Source organism: Vespa velutina, chromosome 10 (genome assembly GCF_912470025.1).
Source record: "Vespa velutina chromosome 10, iVesVel2.1, whole genome shotgun sequence".
NCBI classification, from domain to species: Eukaryota; Metazoa; Arthropoda; class Insecta; order Hymenoptera; family Vespidae; genus Vespa; species Vespa velutina.
The window spans coordinates 6,942,104-6,959,511 of NC_062197.1; the positions used below are offsets into that span (position 1 = coordinate 6,942,104).

Below are 17,408 nucleotides of genomic sequence, written 5' to 3' on the forward strand. Positions count from 1 at the left end.
TCGATGAATGAAAATCGACATGACTTTTTTTTTAATTTTCCTTTCGTTTTCTTTTATTTTTTTTTTTTTTTTTTTTTTTTTTTTTATTATTTTCAACATTAAATATACATTGGTGTACCTATCTCTCTTCCCCCCCCCTCTCTCTCTCTCACGTATACAAATTTTATTTCTAGCATAGAGAATATAAATAAAAAAGTTAGACAAGAATATGCGAATAGAAATAAGGATCCTGAGTTTCGCGTAACGTTGCTCGTGTGCCTAGGGAAAACGAAACGAGAAAGGCAATATTTTATGTTCCAGTAAAGTCGAATACGATTGGCATCGTATTTTGATACCGTGTCTTTTGGGATTACTCCGTACGCCTGAAAAATCACGTATATAATTCACGTTGATTAAGATGATCGGATTCTATGGTTTGACATTTTCAGGCTAACGAATTGAAATTTGCAATGTCGTTATAACATATCTAGAGTTAAATGGGTTTTTATAAAGCATATCAAGATGTTTATAAAAAAATATTAGATATGTAAATAACGTCAAGAAAGATATGAAGTAAAAGTTCAACGGACAAGTAGTAAGCACACGTGTGGCAATAATCAGATTGCCGGTGGGTAGATCAGTAGTACGAGTCAATAATAGAGAATACTGAGCGACAAAAGGAGATAGTCCCGTTTATATACAGGCATATACGGGAAAGTTCTAAATCTTAAATGAACGAGAGAAAATGTTTGCCTCGTTTTTTCTAATTAATTAAAAAATGAAAAATTGTAAATTCGCGCATTAGAATATCAAATTCGTTATGTTAATTATAAAAGAGAAAAAAAAAGAACAAAAATAGAAAAGGTACTGGGTACACATTGAAACGGATCATTTTATACGAAGAATGGTAGTCGTTAAATATATTGACTGTCGATAATTATAATCAATATACATAAACGTATTTACAATAATAAATGCTTAATCCTACCATGATAGCGTAGAAAGGAGGTCACTTAATATTTGCTTTAAACTTTAGGATCGAAATTCACGTGGTTGCAAAACTATTAGCTAGAAAGTCGTTTCTTGAACCTAAATTTCATCGAATACAGTCTCTTCAAAGTTAATTCATTGATATAATTATATTTAATCCGCTGTTATCCTTATTTGAGAGATTGTTTTAAGCACCGTCGCTTTATTCTAACATACCTTAGCGAAAATCGGTAAATAGAAAAACTCGTACTTCGTTCGACAATGTGTGATTTCTGTTTAATCAGTTTTTGAATAAATTAAAAGTTCAAGAAGAACGATAATTTCTTTCTTAATTTTATAGAAGCTCATAATATATACAATATTAGAATATCGTTAACACATCCAGCACACAATGAAAGCTGTTTAATTTCGTTTATGTAGTTCTAAAATTGAACTAATATTCTTTGTGACAAACAGATATATATATATCCAAATATCACAATGAGGAAAAAAGTGCATAAACTCTTCACTGATTCTTTCTATAACAAGCTTATACTAAACTCATGTAAAATAAATGAGATATAAATGTAAGATGAATGATAACATCAACGATACTCTACAATCATTGACGATGCTTCTTTAAATATTTGGATATAAAGGATCTTTATTTTCATTTTTCATTTTCCTCCGAAGATAATTTAGCTTTCATCGAATCATGATATGCATCCAATAATTCTTTAGGACTTAATTTTGAACTGATTGCCTTATAAATCTTAAGTAATTCGTCTCTTTCACTTTTGCTTTCAACATGCGACAATACTAATTCAGTAGACCACAACTTATCGAATACATCTTGTATAAGAGTTGGATTCTGTAACTTAAGCGTTTCTGTTATGTCGGTTAAACTACTATTTTGCAAAGCAATATCCAAAACGAGTTGCGGTGGAATTAGTTCGTCGTTTGCAACTGTATGACTAATTATTACATCCATGGGAACTCTCTTTAACATGTCACTGAAACACGACAGATCTGTCATAGGAGTTTTAATACCATCATTGTCTTCTTTTTTCAATATCACTGATAACATTGCAGCAAGTTCCGAAGATGTACATTTTTGACATACAAAATCTTTTATTTCCTTGAAATCAAAAATGTTCATGCAATCGCCAATCGTAATTTTTTTCCGATATGCATTGAGAACTTTATGGAAAAATTGTTTGTCGCCACTAAAAATATCGGGAAGTCTTAAAAGAACTTTATTAATACCGCAACCACGACATGCAGATTTTAATTTCGTTTCGTAGTAGCTTCCGTTATTGTCAAGTCCAAGTAATTTTAACGTTTCCTTTTCAAATTCTGCTTCTGGCAAAGCTCTCGTTTTCATCTATAAAAATTGTTTAAATGAGATTATATTATTTATATAAAACCAATGTAACACAACCAAAATTTTTAACTGTTCTTACCTTATAATGTGCAAGTATACTTTCAGAAGTACTTCGTTTGACAGCACTTTGCATTACTAAATTAACATCGATTTCATCCAAAAGATCTTCTAATGCCATTTGAGCTTCGACGGATTTTGTTGCTACATTTGCAGATTGTGAACATACCATTGAATCAGTACAAACACCGACAGATTTAGTCGTACAGTTTGAATCAACCATTGATACTTTGATAGTCGATGGTATCTGAGATGAAACGTTAAGGTTGCTTGATTCCGTTGTACATGCATTATCAGTATTTGTGAGTATTTCTGTTTGGCAGGCCATGTCAAGTACTTCCTTTTGCAAATCGCAATTTGTTGTTTTAGTTTCAGTGACCGAAAGACTAGAATGTAATTCGAAACAAGATTTCGGACTTTTCAATCCTACCAAATTTTTATTGATGTAATGTTGTAGAATCTTTTTAACAAACTGAACTTTAGAATTACCCTTTACAGGCATTCTATTTACTTCACGAGAGGTTAATTGTGCAAGATCACCGATATTAATTATGTTTCTACTTGAGAAATAAGAATTCAAATGTTTAATCCACGACGGATAAGTCAAGTATTCAGTTATAGTATTTATAGGATCTTGACACGACGTCAATTCTAAACAAATTGGTTGTGTATCATTTAGAAGTTCTGGATTAGAATTTTTCAAGCTAGATTCGCTAGCTTGGCTCACAGGTAAACTCCCAAATATTGAATCTGTTACTGGTAATGTATCTTGGTCCGCAATATTTTCTGATGTTTGTGTACTAGTTCGTAAAGGTTTCCCGCAAAATACTTCATCTGAATTCGCTGTAGAATTCAAACTAGTAATATTTCCCACATCTACCGTATCTTCTAAATTTTCTGCATTAGTTGTAATATTTAATTGTGAAGAAACTTCTGATTCGTTTTCATCAGTAACATCTTTATCTTCGTTTTGTGGCTGATCCGTATTATCTTTGTCATCCGCACTACCAAACATATCTTGCTGAGTTTCAGATTCTTGGGATTGAAATATTTCGTCATTTTTAGTCGACGGTGGAAACTGTGCCTCCTTAGGAATGGTCGTATCTTCTATCATTTCTACTTGTTGGGACAAATTATCTAATGTAACTTCAGTGTATAACTTTGCTTCTGAAATTTCGCTCATGTTCTCTGAAAAACTGCAGGTTGTATGATCATCTATTACCATATTGTCATCAGTATATTCTAATTCCTCGGCTATTTTTGTTAATAATTCATTCTCCCTTTCACATTGTAAATCGACTTCACATCCGTAATCTGGTTGTACTTCAACATTCTTATCTTTTACCGTATCAATTTGAATGAATTTAAGTTTGGTTTGCTTTATTCGTTGCGGCGTATCCTTACGAAACAATAAAATACGAGAAGATAATTTATTTGCTTTATCGGGAGAATCAGTAAGCGTAATCTCATAACCCATTTGCTTAGAAACTGGAGGGTCAGCGAAACTAACTCGTTTTCTCTATAAAAAAAAAAAAAAATAAGTAGATACGTGACCAAAGATACATATATATATAAAATTATGAAAATTAAAAAAATACCTTATTTGATGCTGTAGTTTCTAAATCACATTCTGTTAGAGCCATCCGATGTCGCTTAAGAATACTAGCACTAGGTGATGCAGTTAATGATGGAGGATTAGCACTGGACCATTCTAGCATAGGTAATTCTGTTTTTTCCTGAGACGGCGATAAACTTCCGTCATTTCCTTTCTCAACTGTATTTTCCAAGCTGATTAGCATATAATCAGGTATTGTTTTCTCTACATTGGAAGAAAGTTTTTCACCGTCATTTTTTAAATTAGAAAACGATTTAATTGGCGAAGATGAAATATATTCTCCAGATTTCATATTATTAAATATTTTTTCTTGGCGGCTACTACATGGACCTCCAATTTTATCATTATCTTTAAATATCATAATTTTATCTTTTTTCCCTATCTGCATCTCGGTTTCTCCTTCTTTAGATTTAATCTTCTTTATATCTTCGTCCGCTTTTACACTTTGACTATTAGTTTCTGTTATTATTTGTTTTGTAACTAAACCCAACATATGAGCTGCGCGACCTCCCTTAGTTGGATAAGCTTTTAATTTTAAAAGTCGCTTAATATTATTTTTAGGTGATGATACAACCATTGCAGAGATTTTATGTGTAGGTGAACTAATTACTTGCGATACATCCGAAGATGTCTTCTTTTCATCTTCACGTTGAATACAATTAATTTCATGATCCGAAGTATTTACAACTGTTACAGTGTTATCGTCTATATGTACTATCTCGTCAATTTTATCATTGAATTTAGGATCGTCGAGTTTAGGGTCATCGTCTGGAATCTTTTTAGGCACATTAGGTATTTCTTTTGTACTTTTCTTTACTGTAGTAGATTCTGTCGAAACATTATCTTTATTACACGAGTTATTAGATTTCATGACCGGTACATTAACTATTTTATCGATTTTATCAATTTTAATAAAACATTTTTTATCATTATATTTTCCTTCCAATTTTGATATTACATTTATTTCTTGTGAATTTTGTATAATCTCTTGAGTTCCATCTTCTGCAGATAATAATAGTTCCTCTTTTTTTATAGATTGTTTAGTATTTATTTCATTTGTATTCGTATCGAGTTCTTTAAGTTTCTTTTTACTGTCTCTTATTTTGGCAACATTCAATGAATTATCTTTATCTGTAATTTCATCTTGAATATCGATAGTGGTGTTATCTGTGATTTCAGACGATACGTTTGTACTTTCATCAGATTTAGAATCTCCGATATCAGTATTACTAGTTTCCTTTTCTACAGCTCTCTCCATTGCATCAATCATAGGTAATTCTTCATTTTTATTTGACTCGGATTTAAAACTTTTTTTATTTTTCTTTTTAAGTGAAGACTGACCACATACACTCGACTTTGTTTCTTCAGTATTCTTTAGTTCTGGACTTTTTCGTGTATACGTTCGTAAATTTTTGATCTCACAATTAGTATCTTTTAACTGTTCTTGTTGTTTGGATCTTCGACGATTTGGTAATGCACTGTAAAATACCATATTTATTTTTAGCCTTGATATCTCATTTTTCGTACGTTGGCTCAGGCATTGTTCTTCTTTCGTTCCCTCCGAATGTTCACTTTCTACGGATGGTACACTATCAGAGTCACTTGGAGTTTCAGAAATAGTATACTTTCTTCGTCTTCGTTGGTACATAGTTTCCTCAGAATCGCTGTCTGAAGCATATTTACGTTTTGTACCTTTCCTATGTTTAATTAGACTCGATTTTGTTTTCAATGTTTTTAACATTTTAGATTCATTTTGTTCATCCTGAGTATTCGTTGTTTTATCAGAATCAAGTTCGTTGGAACCTGTTTTCGTCGTGCTATTGCGATTCCGTCGTTTACCATTTTCTAATACCGATGGAGATGATAATCGTGGTTCAGATTCTTTTTCATCGGAAAACTCATCTCGGGATTCGAAGTTCAATCGTTTTGCAACGGAATCTAATTCATCTTGGTCATATATCTCTTCCTTATCATCGTCGAGTGATGTTCCCAATTTGTCATTTTCAAAGATCTCTGATATCAAATTGGTCTGTTCTTTGGATGAATTATCGTTCGTGTTATTGTCACTACATTTGTTAGACGTATTGTCCTCACTTAATAAACTTGTAGATTGTACTGGTGGATCAATCTGTTGTTGTACGGCTTTCAAATCAGTATTGCTAATAGTTTCTATTTTATCAATGACGATATATTCCGTAATTGTAGATTCAATAGTATTTTCTTTGTTAGCATCATGATCAATATTTTCTTCTTTCTCAGGATTATTTTTTGTAGCATCATGTGCGTAATCTGTTTCGTTAATACGCTTACCTCTTTTATCAAACCATTCCTGCAAATTTTGAGTACTTTGTGAAGATGATTGTGAAAGATCATTGTACAATGCAGGGATGTCATCTCTTTTCTTTTTTAATATTTCTTTTTGATGGTCGGTTAAACGATTCACATCATATTTTACGTCTGTTTTAATATAGACATATTCCTAACCAAACAAATATAGAATATACAGAATTTGTTTTGTCCGAATATATATATATATAAAGAAAAAAAGAATATACCTGGGCCTCAGAATCAGGCATTGATATCCTTTTTTCGTCATTCTCTTTCTTTGCCCTAATAAGTATCATTTTAGGAATTACAGATTTTCTATTTAAAAAACTTCCTGCCATCTTCATTTGTTTTTCAGATATCTCTTTATCTTCTATTTTCTTTTCTGCATTGTTTAACTTGAATGGTAGTTTATCTGGTTTTATTCTCTTATGTATTTCCTGCACCATGCGTTGTCCTTTCTCATCGAAATTATTTTCTTCGTCTAAGAATGACAATGTTTGCGTTGCTATTTCTATATTAGAGTGGTTTATAGATTGAATAATAATTTCTTTATATAGCGACAAAAATTCCGAACTATAACTTTTTTCAAGACCTTTAAAAATACTAATTACGATCTCCCACATATTCGTAATCTACAAACAAACAAATGATAATATTAATGATAAATATTGAAGTATAAATACTACATGAAATTTATTTATTTGATTATTATACTTCTTTTAGTGATGTTCCTGTTGAAGATACGAGCACAAGTTCAATCACTGGTTTCACATACTGCAAACACAATATTGCCTTTTTTGGATCATGACCATATACAGTAATAAGCACTGCGGATAATGCTTTCAATGTGATATCACAGTCAGTAAATTGTGAATTATTGAAAGTAGTCCTAATGAGATCTATCAAAAATTCCACAACAGATGGTACTTCATTGCAAGCTAAAAATTAATTTAATATACATAAATACAATGAGATAAATACATTTTACATAAATTATTATAGAAATCATATTGTATTATCATACCAAGTAAAGAATTAAAATTTATAGTATTTAATAATGTATCCAAACAGGAAGTGATAAGATTATTACAGTCCTTATTTTTATTTAAACAACACTGCATCATTTTTATAGTACTCAATAGTGTTTCATTAGATTTTACTGTGACGACCAAATCTCCTTGTAAATCGAACTGCTTATATAATTTTTTCCAAGTCCCACTAATTTCTTGAACCTGTTAATATATCGCATTTAAATATACTTATTGATTTTTATTAGATTTACAATGTTATTTAATATATAATTATATAGATACAAAAACCTGTTTTAAATCCTTCAAAAATATATGCGTAAATGGAAATTTTAAAATATACTCTGTAGTCTTAAAATTATGTTGAGCAGCATTGCCTTCATTGATGTTACATGAATCTTCCATATATTTTGTTAATATTTCTGCTACAATGCACCATATCTCAGGTATAACAGTTCTAAAAAATCACGATAATAAAAAATATCAACATAAAATGATGTACAATTATTTACTTTCTATCCAAATGAACTCACGTGGATTTATCTTCTACGTTGACCTGTGTTATTTTGTCTAAAACGGTTTTCAAGAATTCCAATGTATTTAAACAGTACTCATTCCCTATTTTAGGTTTAACACATTCCCATAATAAACAATTAAGTCCTTTACAATGATTCCTTTAAATATAATGATAAAATCAATTCATCTTAACATATTTCGTGTTATTTGTAAACAAGAAATATATACATATAAATAATACTCACTTCTTTATTTTTTGTAATATTGATGTTGAAAAAAGTTTAAACAATAAATCTGACAACATTCCACTGTGGATTTGGATATCCTTATTAAAATTAGGTAAATCAATTATAATAACATCAAGAATCAGATCTTGGATCATTGGCTTATCAGCAATATGATTTACCAATTCGTTTATTACTAATAAAATGTCTTTATAAACAAGATCCTGAAAATTATATTTGATTATTATATATATACAGGAAAAAATATAGAATTAATATTTTTTCTTCTCACCTTTATTTCTGTTTGTGATTCTTGAGCATAATTAACTAAACTCGACCATAGAAGTTTTCCTGCTTGACATCTATTTTTCATTTCTTTATCATTAATTTGGCTTAAAATAAGTAAAGCTTCTCCAACGCTATGTATAATACTTTTATAACATTGTTGAAAAACTGTACCGCATATACAATGCGGAAGCATTTCTTCTAAAATTGGTGTATAAAGCATATGCTTTTCTTGTTTTGCAACAAGCAGTTGTGATAAAGCATCCACAGCAACTAATTTTGTTTTAAAAAATCTCTTGCCAGGTGACGCAACATCACATTTAGATGAAAGTAATGGTGTATCTCCAAGAGGACCAAAGCAAAAGTTCAAAAATTGTGTTATCACAGGATCAACAAATTTTCCAATATCTTTATAAAGTTTAATGATCAAATGCCACCAAACTTCCAGTTTAGTAAGCGCTATTAATTCAGTCTTACTATTTTTTGCATTTAATGGTATACACAACAATTTTATTCTTCTTGTAGTTCCAAGTTCTTGAGAATCTAAAGCAAAATTGTCAATCAACAATTTCCATGAAAGGAAAGCTTGCCTAAAAAACAATAAATACATTTTTAAGAAAAATATTATTTATTTATAATATGAACAATGAATATATATCAAACCTCCGTATTACAGCATCAGAAGATTTGAAGGCTCTTTCCTCAACACTGAGCAAATTATTTATCAAACTTGCACCACGATGAAGATCGGTACCAAGCAATTGAACGCTAATATTCCATTGGACAGCCCAATCAAGTTCACATACTGTTACTAAAAGCTGCATTCGTTTACAATATGTAGATTGTAAATCTGTTTTATATTGTGTCCAAACATCTGGTAATTCATTACGAACATGTGTAGCCAAATTTGTTGTGATTGCTTGCTGTAAGACTTTTAAAGCCGGACTGCGTTGTCGCTTATGACCCATATAAGCTAATAGTACAACTTTCTCCATTAGTAATTCATCAAACTACAATGACAATATATACAAATTAAAATCTTGTAATACACAATATAATTCTTCATCCCAAAGTAGAATATTTAATTTGTATACCCTTTGTATTTTATTATCAGCCATCTCAGCAGCTACTTTGTATAATCTCCTCAACAAATTAAGACTATAATTAATCATTTCTTCTTCAATCTTCTGATTATTAGATAATACTCTGTTTTCAATTTCAGTTAATTTTTGTAAATTATCTGTACATGCTGTTGGTAAAAGCCAATTCATTGTGACAGGCTGTACAGTATGCATACAATCATTTAATAAATGAAAAATTGACTTATCATTGGCAGCTATTAATATGGCTATATCATCCACAACATCTAGTAATTTAAGAATTTTTAATCTAAAACCATAACATATACACAAATAACATATAAAGTAGAAACGATAGATTTCATTGATTTAATAACAAGAAATAATCCAACCTGTCCTTTCTATTTATATGTAACATTGATTCAAACAGATTTAATTTGTGACTCCTGAAATTTTGCACAATACAAGTAAGTGTATCGTATGCCTCATGTTGTATATTTTGATCCTTGCTCATAGAAGCATCTATAACCAACTTGCATAGATCCTTATATTGCTCTTCCTTAATGTTATTCGAAGATTCTAACTTTTTAAAATTACTAAAAAGAAAAATTTAATAAGAACAAAAAATTAATTCTGTTATAAGAGATAATAATTGTACTTATAATTAAATTTTAAATACAATTTGAATGAAACGATAATTTAACTATTAAGTCATACAAAATGATTAAAATGAAAGAAATCATAGAGTTTTTGAAAAAAATCAACTAAATAATATAAAAAATTCTAATAGCGTTACCTGCGAATATAGGTTAAAGCCTCTCTCTTTTCCTTGTTGCTACTAGTTTCCCGTAGCATTTTTAGAATCTTCGGGAAAGATTGAGTTACAGTAGCCATATCTTTACACTTGTTGTTTACAAAAACTCTATCGATATTTAAACATCGCTTCACACCCGTAGCGTCCTAAAGCCCTAAAAGAAAAGAGCCTTACGTACTTGCTCGATGAAAAAATTTGCGCGCGCGACTAATGCGATAACAATTTCTTGTACTGTGGATAGCTTCACGAAATTCGATTCCAATGTATTCTCGATCGTTTGTTCAACATATATGCGCAAATATATTCGACGAAACACTATCACGCACAATATGTTAAAATCCTAAAAAGAATTACACCGATTATTTCAAAACCAATAATGAATTTATCTATATCATTCTCTCTTTATTTTATATTACAGCTGTACGAAACAAAAGCACTAAACATTTGTTGTTTTGGAAGCAACGCCAATAGCTTCAATACCAACGTTCGGCTGCACTGGGTTGCACTCACTCACGCTCAACTCTCACAATCCCTTACAGTCAGATCTACATATTTATCGAAACACATTTTCCATTGCATTACGCTTTTGAAAACACGACTTCTTTATCTGATAATATCTAGCTAAATATTTCAGAGTAAAACAATAAAAAGATTGAATTTTTATTTTATAAATATAATTATTATTTAAACTTAATGATTAGGTTATTTGTAATAATTAATTAAAGTGTATTATTTCCTTGTTTCTTTATGTGTACGAGTTTTCATAAAAATCTCATAACTGAACATGTACTAAATTACAAACAACAATTTGACACGACAAAAAGTAAATTATAATACTTATAATGATGTTATGTATATGTATATGTGATCACAAACCTTAGTAATTTAGCATATAAGCAATGAAAAATGCATTGGCGCCAAATTTTTTCCAACCTTATCACGACGCTTGTGGAACAGATGGCGTTACATTTGGAGTACAAGAAATGTTCTCTTTGATTGGTAGAATCTTAAATAAACAGGACTCCATCATTGTAAAATAAGTTTACCATTGACCAATCCAGAAACGCGTTACATCAAACAATTCAAACGCGATGTTACATTTCAAAACATTTTCAGTTATACTTCCAGTAAACTACAGAGAGTTATCGAATGCTCGTGGACTAAGCTCTTTTATTAAAACTAATATTTTATAAAAAAGTATTTGCAAATTTTATTTATTGATATAATATGGCTAATTATCAAGATCGATATAAAGCAAATAATGGTTTCGGAAACATACGAAACAATCGTGCTATTCGTGCTAGAATATGCGAAATCAAACGTAAAAAACAGAGGGCCGAAGATTTTTCAAGAAAACGAGAATTAGAAGTTGTTGCTGATATAGACACGGAAGGTAACATGATTAATTTTTACAATAAAACAAGAATTTCAATAATCTTCGAATGATTATATCGTATGAGGTATAAAGTGTGTGATGTAATTTATGAGAACCTATGAAATGTCTGTAGCTCTTGTTAAAATTATTTAAAAAAATAGAAATTATTTTTTACTTTTATTAATCAATTTCTTCCCAAAAAAGATAACTCAATATTATAAAAATCAATTATATATTTTTATAAGATAGTTATATTCAATTATATGATCTATAATTATATTAATTTTACGTTATAATTTTATAGCTTTTTTGTACTCATTATTAAATTACATTTTTATAAAAATATATTTTTATTGTTCAGATGACAAGAATAACAGATACTGCAAGTTATTGAAATGGAAAGCTGAACGGGATAGACTTAAAAAAATGGAACAAAAGAAGAAAAAACCTGTCTTCAAAGTGGGTGTAGTTCATCATAATTATTATTCTCCCCCAATAAAAGATTCTAGTATACTGTCTCATACCAAATCATGTTTGCATAATCCTAAACAAATTACACGACCTATGTTACCACCAAAAAGAGTTACCAGAGCTACTGAAAAACGTCTTCTTAAGAAACAAGAGATATCCACAGAAATACTACCAAAACAAAATGTTATAGGAAAAAAACAAGAAAAATTATTAGGAAAAGATACAGAAAAAAATAATGTGAAAGATGAACAAAAATCTTTTGCACCTAGTAATTATAAATTTACTGCTCCAAGTGGAGTAACAAGTATGCCTTTATTTGGTCGTGTGACTATGTTACATACACCTGAAAAAGTTTCTGCGCCAATGAAAAAAGTGAATAAAGCAAAAGTATCTTTATCGAAAGAAAAATTAGAATTATTGGATCAAGAATATGATATAGCAACAAATACTATAAGTGATCAAATACCTAATATTAACATAATAAATGATTCAATAAAAGAAATAAAATTATACTTGTCATCTGATGATAATGAGATGACATTTGACTGTCCTGATAAAGAAGGAGAATTTCTTAGAAATAGTACTTTTTCCAATGACAGTCATTCACAAATGATACCATCACCTGGCAATATTTCAGCTATTATAACAGAAAAGGAAATATCCAAAAATTCAACCAATACTAAAATTAAAACTTCTTTATCAAAAAATATCTCTAAAAATAAAACTAAAAACAAGTCTTCTAAAAGTATAGATAATAGCCAAACAAAAGTAACATCTCCTTTAGTGATTGCTGATACCACATTAACTGAAACAAATTTATCTAAGGATCCAGTATTTTTTTCGCCATACATAGTATCTAGTCGTGGTAAAAGTAATGCTAGAAAGGAACAACAAATACGTCGTGGCATTGGTTCTCCATCTGATGATATTCCTACGAAAGAAACAGTTATGAAAACTCTTAACATATCAATTGAAGAAGAAGAACGCACTGCACAATACTTTTCTTTCATATTAAAAAAAGAAATAGATAGGCTTAATGAACTTTGCAAGAAATGGACAGATATACAGACAGAGTCAGATATTACAGAAGATGCTCAATATCAAATTAATCAAGCTATAGGACAAACACGTTTATTAATAAATAAAAAGTTTGAAAGATTTCAAAGATTGGTATCAGATTGTGAGACTGGTAAGGGAGAAATGTTAGTTACTTGCAGAGATTTACAAGGATTCTGGGATATGACATATATGGAAGTAATAAATTGTAATACACGATTTGAAGCATTAGAAAAACTTCGTTCTAGAGGTTGGGAAGAAGAAGAAATAACTGTCACTAAAGTTAAACCTAAAAAAAAAGTAGTGGCAAAAAAGAAAATTGTACCTAAAAAAAAAAGTTCAGTCCATGCTTTTATCTTGGCTACAAAACAAAAAATGAAAAATAATAAAGATAATTCAAAAATGTTAGAAGAAAATATAAATGAAAACACAAATGAATCTTTAACTTCCATAAATAATATTAATATAGAAAACAAAAATAAAGTCTCATTTAACAATAATACTAGACGATTAAAATCTATGGACTCTAAGGATGAATTATCTGTCTCTAGTAAAAAAATAAATTCTAGACAAAGTTTATTACATAAAACTCTTTTATCAGAATCATGTAAAACTATAAAAACTCCGATAACTTTAATGAAAATAAGTCAAATGTACAAAACTCCTAAAATTGAACTGGATGATTCTATATCATATATTAACTCTAAACAAACACCTAGTAAGAGCATATTAAAACGTAAAGATGATTTTTCAATAAATGCTTTACGTTTAACAAAATCTATGCAGAAAGTTAATTTTAATGATGATGTGGTCTTAAATGAAGTCCCTATTGATGAAGAAGTACAAGACAATTTGGATCTGGCTGCCAGATTAGCTAGAATAGAGAATTATGACTTAGATTCTGAATACATAAATTATAAGATAAAAACTGAAAAAAAACTTAATTTCGATGATAATTCTTTCCAAGATTCAGAAAATGACTTACAATTTAATACTAATCAATTACTTTCATCGAGTGTAACTAACAAAGAAGATGATATTCTTCTAAACCTAGAGACATGTGAACAATTTGTCACAAATACTTCACCTAAAATTGAAAACATATTATTAAACATGTCATTAGAGAAATCTGCAGAAAATAAAACAAACACGAGAACTCTTAGAAACAGAACTGTTATAACAGAAAACTCTGCAAGAAGAATGTCTACAAGAAGTAGGAAAACAAATATTACAGTAAGTTAAAAACGAATTTTTTGTAGTATAGTAATATATTAGTATATGGCTTATTAAAAAATATTAGCATATCTCATTTTAATTCTACTTAACAATATATTTTATTTAGGAATCAAATGATGAAAAAGATAACCAAAAGGAAAATAAGAGTCCTGTGAAGTCAAAAAAAGGATCACAAAGGATGTCAAATAAATTTGAAGAAAAGGAACTTATAAAGAAAGAATCCTTCAATGTCACACAAACAAATCCAAAAAAGGAGCTAAGAAGATCCTCTCGAAAAAGTGTGAAGTTTAATGGTAAAAGTAAAATAATAATATGGTTAAATAAAAACTAATCTATTTTTTAAAAAATAATGAGGATATTTTGTTCTAGCTGAAGATTGCAGTGCCTGTGTAGAAAATAAAGTCACACATCCAATGACGCCGCATGTTAGACATAGTAAAGGTAAATTGAACCTAAGCTATTTGCAAGGAAATAGTACATTTATAGAAGCTCCTTCACCCAATACAGATTTGATTTCATGGGATTCTCCAAAAAGTAAGTAATATATAAATTTATTATTATTATTATTATTATTATATAACTAATAATTGTATCCAATTTCAGTTCCTGCTAGAGTGAGGAGATCTGTCAGAAATTCTAATAAACATATACTTTAATAACGTGTATTGTATAATTTTTGTATATATACTCTTTCACTTGTCAACTACTTTAATATTTCCATCTATTTCTCTTGCATAGATCAATATTACATTTTTTGTCAAAAATTGTTTCTAATTAAATATATGATTTATTAACATTAATTGTTTTTGACAAAACTAATTTTTGGTGGTAATGAAAGTATAATGATATATTTTTAATAATTTCTGTAATATATACTATAAGTATATTATTACTGAATCTGTAATAAAAAGAAATCTATATCTAATATAATTAATTAATTGAACCACCATAATCTTACACTGTTATCTCTCTTTACTTCCTCAGTATCATAAATTCTTTGTCCTGAACTTGTTGCTACAATAGGCAAACTTTTATGTACATTCACACCATTCACACTATCTTCAGATACTTTAAATTCACATTTTGGATTCACATCTTCCTTATGATTTTCAGTTTCAAATAATTCCCAAATAATAATTTTTCCATCTGTACCTCCTATCAAAAAAATAGCATATGAAACTTGTATTTCTTGAAATTCTTAACAGCTTATTAATAAATAATACCTGATATTACATGGTGACCATTATTTGTGATATCAAATTGTATCTTTTGGTTTGTATCTGCTTGCCGCTTTTGAAAAGAATAAAGTAAAACACCAGGATTACGGAGATCCCAGCATAAAAATTCATTATTACGTCTAACAGCAGAGTACAATTTAGTTCCACACGGACTAAATTCAACTTGTGTCACACCATTTGCTGTTTTAAAAGTACAGATTGGTGTATCTTTGTAAAGCCCTAAATATGAATAGAATATAAGAACATAAAAAAATAAAATTTTAAGTGAAATTAAAAAAATTTTACTATCATAAAAGATAAATATACTATTCTATGAATATAATGCATACCAATACTTTTGGAATATGTACCAAATGCCACCAAGCCTGGCATTAATGGATTTTCACGAATACAAGATACTATTCCACTAGTATTTGGAAAATCTTTTTTAAAATTAATGGTTGCAATTTGTCGTCCAGGGCGGTTTGTATCAAAAATTTGTAGAGTATTTTTAAAACCACACAAAACTTGTTTACCAGAATCAATAAATTGAACACTAATGGAAGCTTTTACTTCATCGACGCTATAGAATAAATAATTTATTAATTTATTCGCTTTAATTTAATAATTAAAAGTACAAAAATTAATACTAACTCATTATAAGCTCTGTAAGTAGCTCGCAATTCTCCTGTAAATGCATCCCATAAATGTATTGGACTTTCTTTACTGGTACTAAGAAAACAACATGTTGCAGGATCCCATGAATTCATGAAAGGATACCAACAGGTATCATATATAAGTCCTCCTTCCTTAACAACTAAAGCAGCTTTAAGATCAAATGTTGTAAAATTTGATGGTATTTTATCAGAATATAATGTTGTAGGAAGCTCATATAAGCGTATTCTAAAATCTTCTGATGGCACTAATAAACATGTACCATCTGGAGACCATTGGCAACCTTTTGTAAAATTCTCGCAGAATACAGTTGGTTGATATTCTTTAGTAGCAGCACATATCAACTTTGGTGAAACAGTCCAATTGTAACTACAAAAAGAATCATTTGTTGTATTCTTAGAAGTTGAATCTAGATTGTATACTTCAGTTTTCTCACATGAATTTGCTTCTGTCTTTTCTATATTTAATTCAGAAGATACGCCTAATTCCTATAACATTGAATATATGTATATATTAAATAAAATAATGTAAATATCATTTTATATTATAATTTATTATGCATATATTAATTAAAAATATTGAAAGAACACTAACATCTATATTTAATATATGATCAATAGGCATTTCATTTGTATCGTTTGTAATATTAGGCCTTTGGATTGTATCTACATTTGTTTCATTATTAGAACTTTGTGCTTGTTTATTTTCTGTCTCTTTTATAAAAATAGGATTTATAGAAATATTTTCAATTGCAGGATTGATAAGTTCAATGTCCATATGTAATTTGTCTTTATCATCAACTAAAGATGTTAGACTAGTTTTACTAATACTTTCACTCTCCATAATAAATATCTTTTTACAAATGTTTAGAAAAAATACAACATTATAAACTAACTCTAGATATATGAAAACATGTGTACTTGTATACAATGTTACAGACTGTACATACAAAAGTTCCAGTGGCCACTGTAGCAGTGATACCAACAGATTTTTTATCTTGTGTGATGAATGTAAATATTTTTTTCATTTTTGGACAATATATGTATTTATCTAAATATTTTTTATATAATGATAACTATGATACTCTTCATTTACTTTAA

At 29.1% G+C, this 17,408-nt stretch overlaps 3 protein-coding genes across 5 annotated transcripts; 1 reads left to right on the top strand and 2 right to left on the bottom strand.

The window, feature by feature from the left end:
- Positions 1-898: 898 nt before the first annotated feature.
- LOC124952439 (telomere-associated protein RIF1-like) lies at positions 899-11,099 on the bottom strand. Of its 3 annotated transcripts, XM_047502318.1 has the most exons (15): positions 10,721-11,098; positions 10,261-10,618; positions 9,857-10,060; positions 9,480-9,774; positions 9,049-9,395; positions 8,393-8,975; positions 8,122-8,324; positions 7,894-8,034; positions 7,652-7,817; positions 7,357-7,564; positions 7,047-7,270; positions 6,560-6,964; positions 3,988-6,483; positions 2,412-3,908; positions 899-2,332 (listed from the first exon to the last, which is right to left on the bottom strand). In XM_047502318.1, the coding sequence occupies exons 2-15, from the start codon at positions 10,356-10,358 to the stop codon at positions 1,619-1,621; spliced, it is 7,581 nt and encodes a 2,526-aa protein (XP_047358274.1). In that variant the 5' UTR covers positions 10,359-10,618; positions 10,721-11,098; the 3' UTR covers positions 899-1,618. The 3 variants fall into 3 exon arrangements, with proteins under 3 accessions (XP_047358274.1, XP_047358275.1, XP_047358273.1); XM_047502319.1 differs by having other exon boundaries at positions 2,412-3,788; positions 10,261-11,099; XM_047502317.1 differs by having other exon boundaries at positions 10,261-11,098.
- Positions 11,100-11,347: 248 nt separating this feature from the next.
- Positions 11,348-15,352, top strand: LOC124952440 (disks large-associated protein 5). The gene is made up of 5 exons (XM_047502321.1): positions 11,348-11,671; positions 12,015-14,413; positions 14,523-14,709; positions 14,786-14,950; positions 15,020-15,352. Exons 1-5 carry the CDS (start codon positions 11,506-11,508, stop codon positions 15,070-15,072), a joined length of 2,970 nt encoding a protein of 989 aa, XP_047358277.1. The 5' UTR covers positions 11,348-11,505; the 3' UTR covers positions 15,073-15,352.
- LOC124952443 (telomerase Cajal body protein 1) lies at positions 13,615-17,290 on the bottom strand. The gene is made up of 5 exons (XM_047502329.1): positions 16,903-17,290; positions 16,288-16,796; positions 15,984-16,216; positions 15,640-15,873; positions 13,615-15,571 (listed from the first exon to the last, which is right to left on the bottom strand). The coding sequence occupies exons 1-5, from the start codon at positions 17,149-17,151 to the stop codon at positions 15,351-15,353; spliced, it is 1,446 nt and encodes a 481-aa protein (XP_047358285.1). The 5' UTR covers positions 17,152-17,290; the 3' UTR covers positions 13,615-15,350.
- Positions 17,291-17,408: the final 118 nt, after the last annotated feature.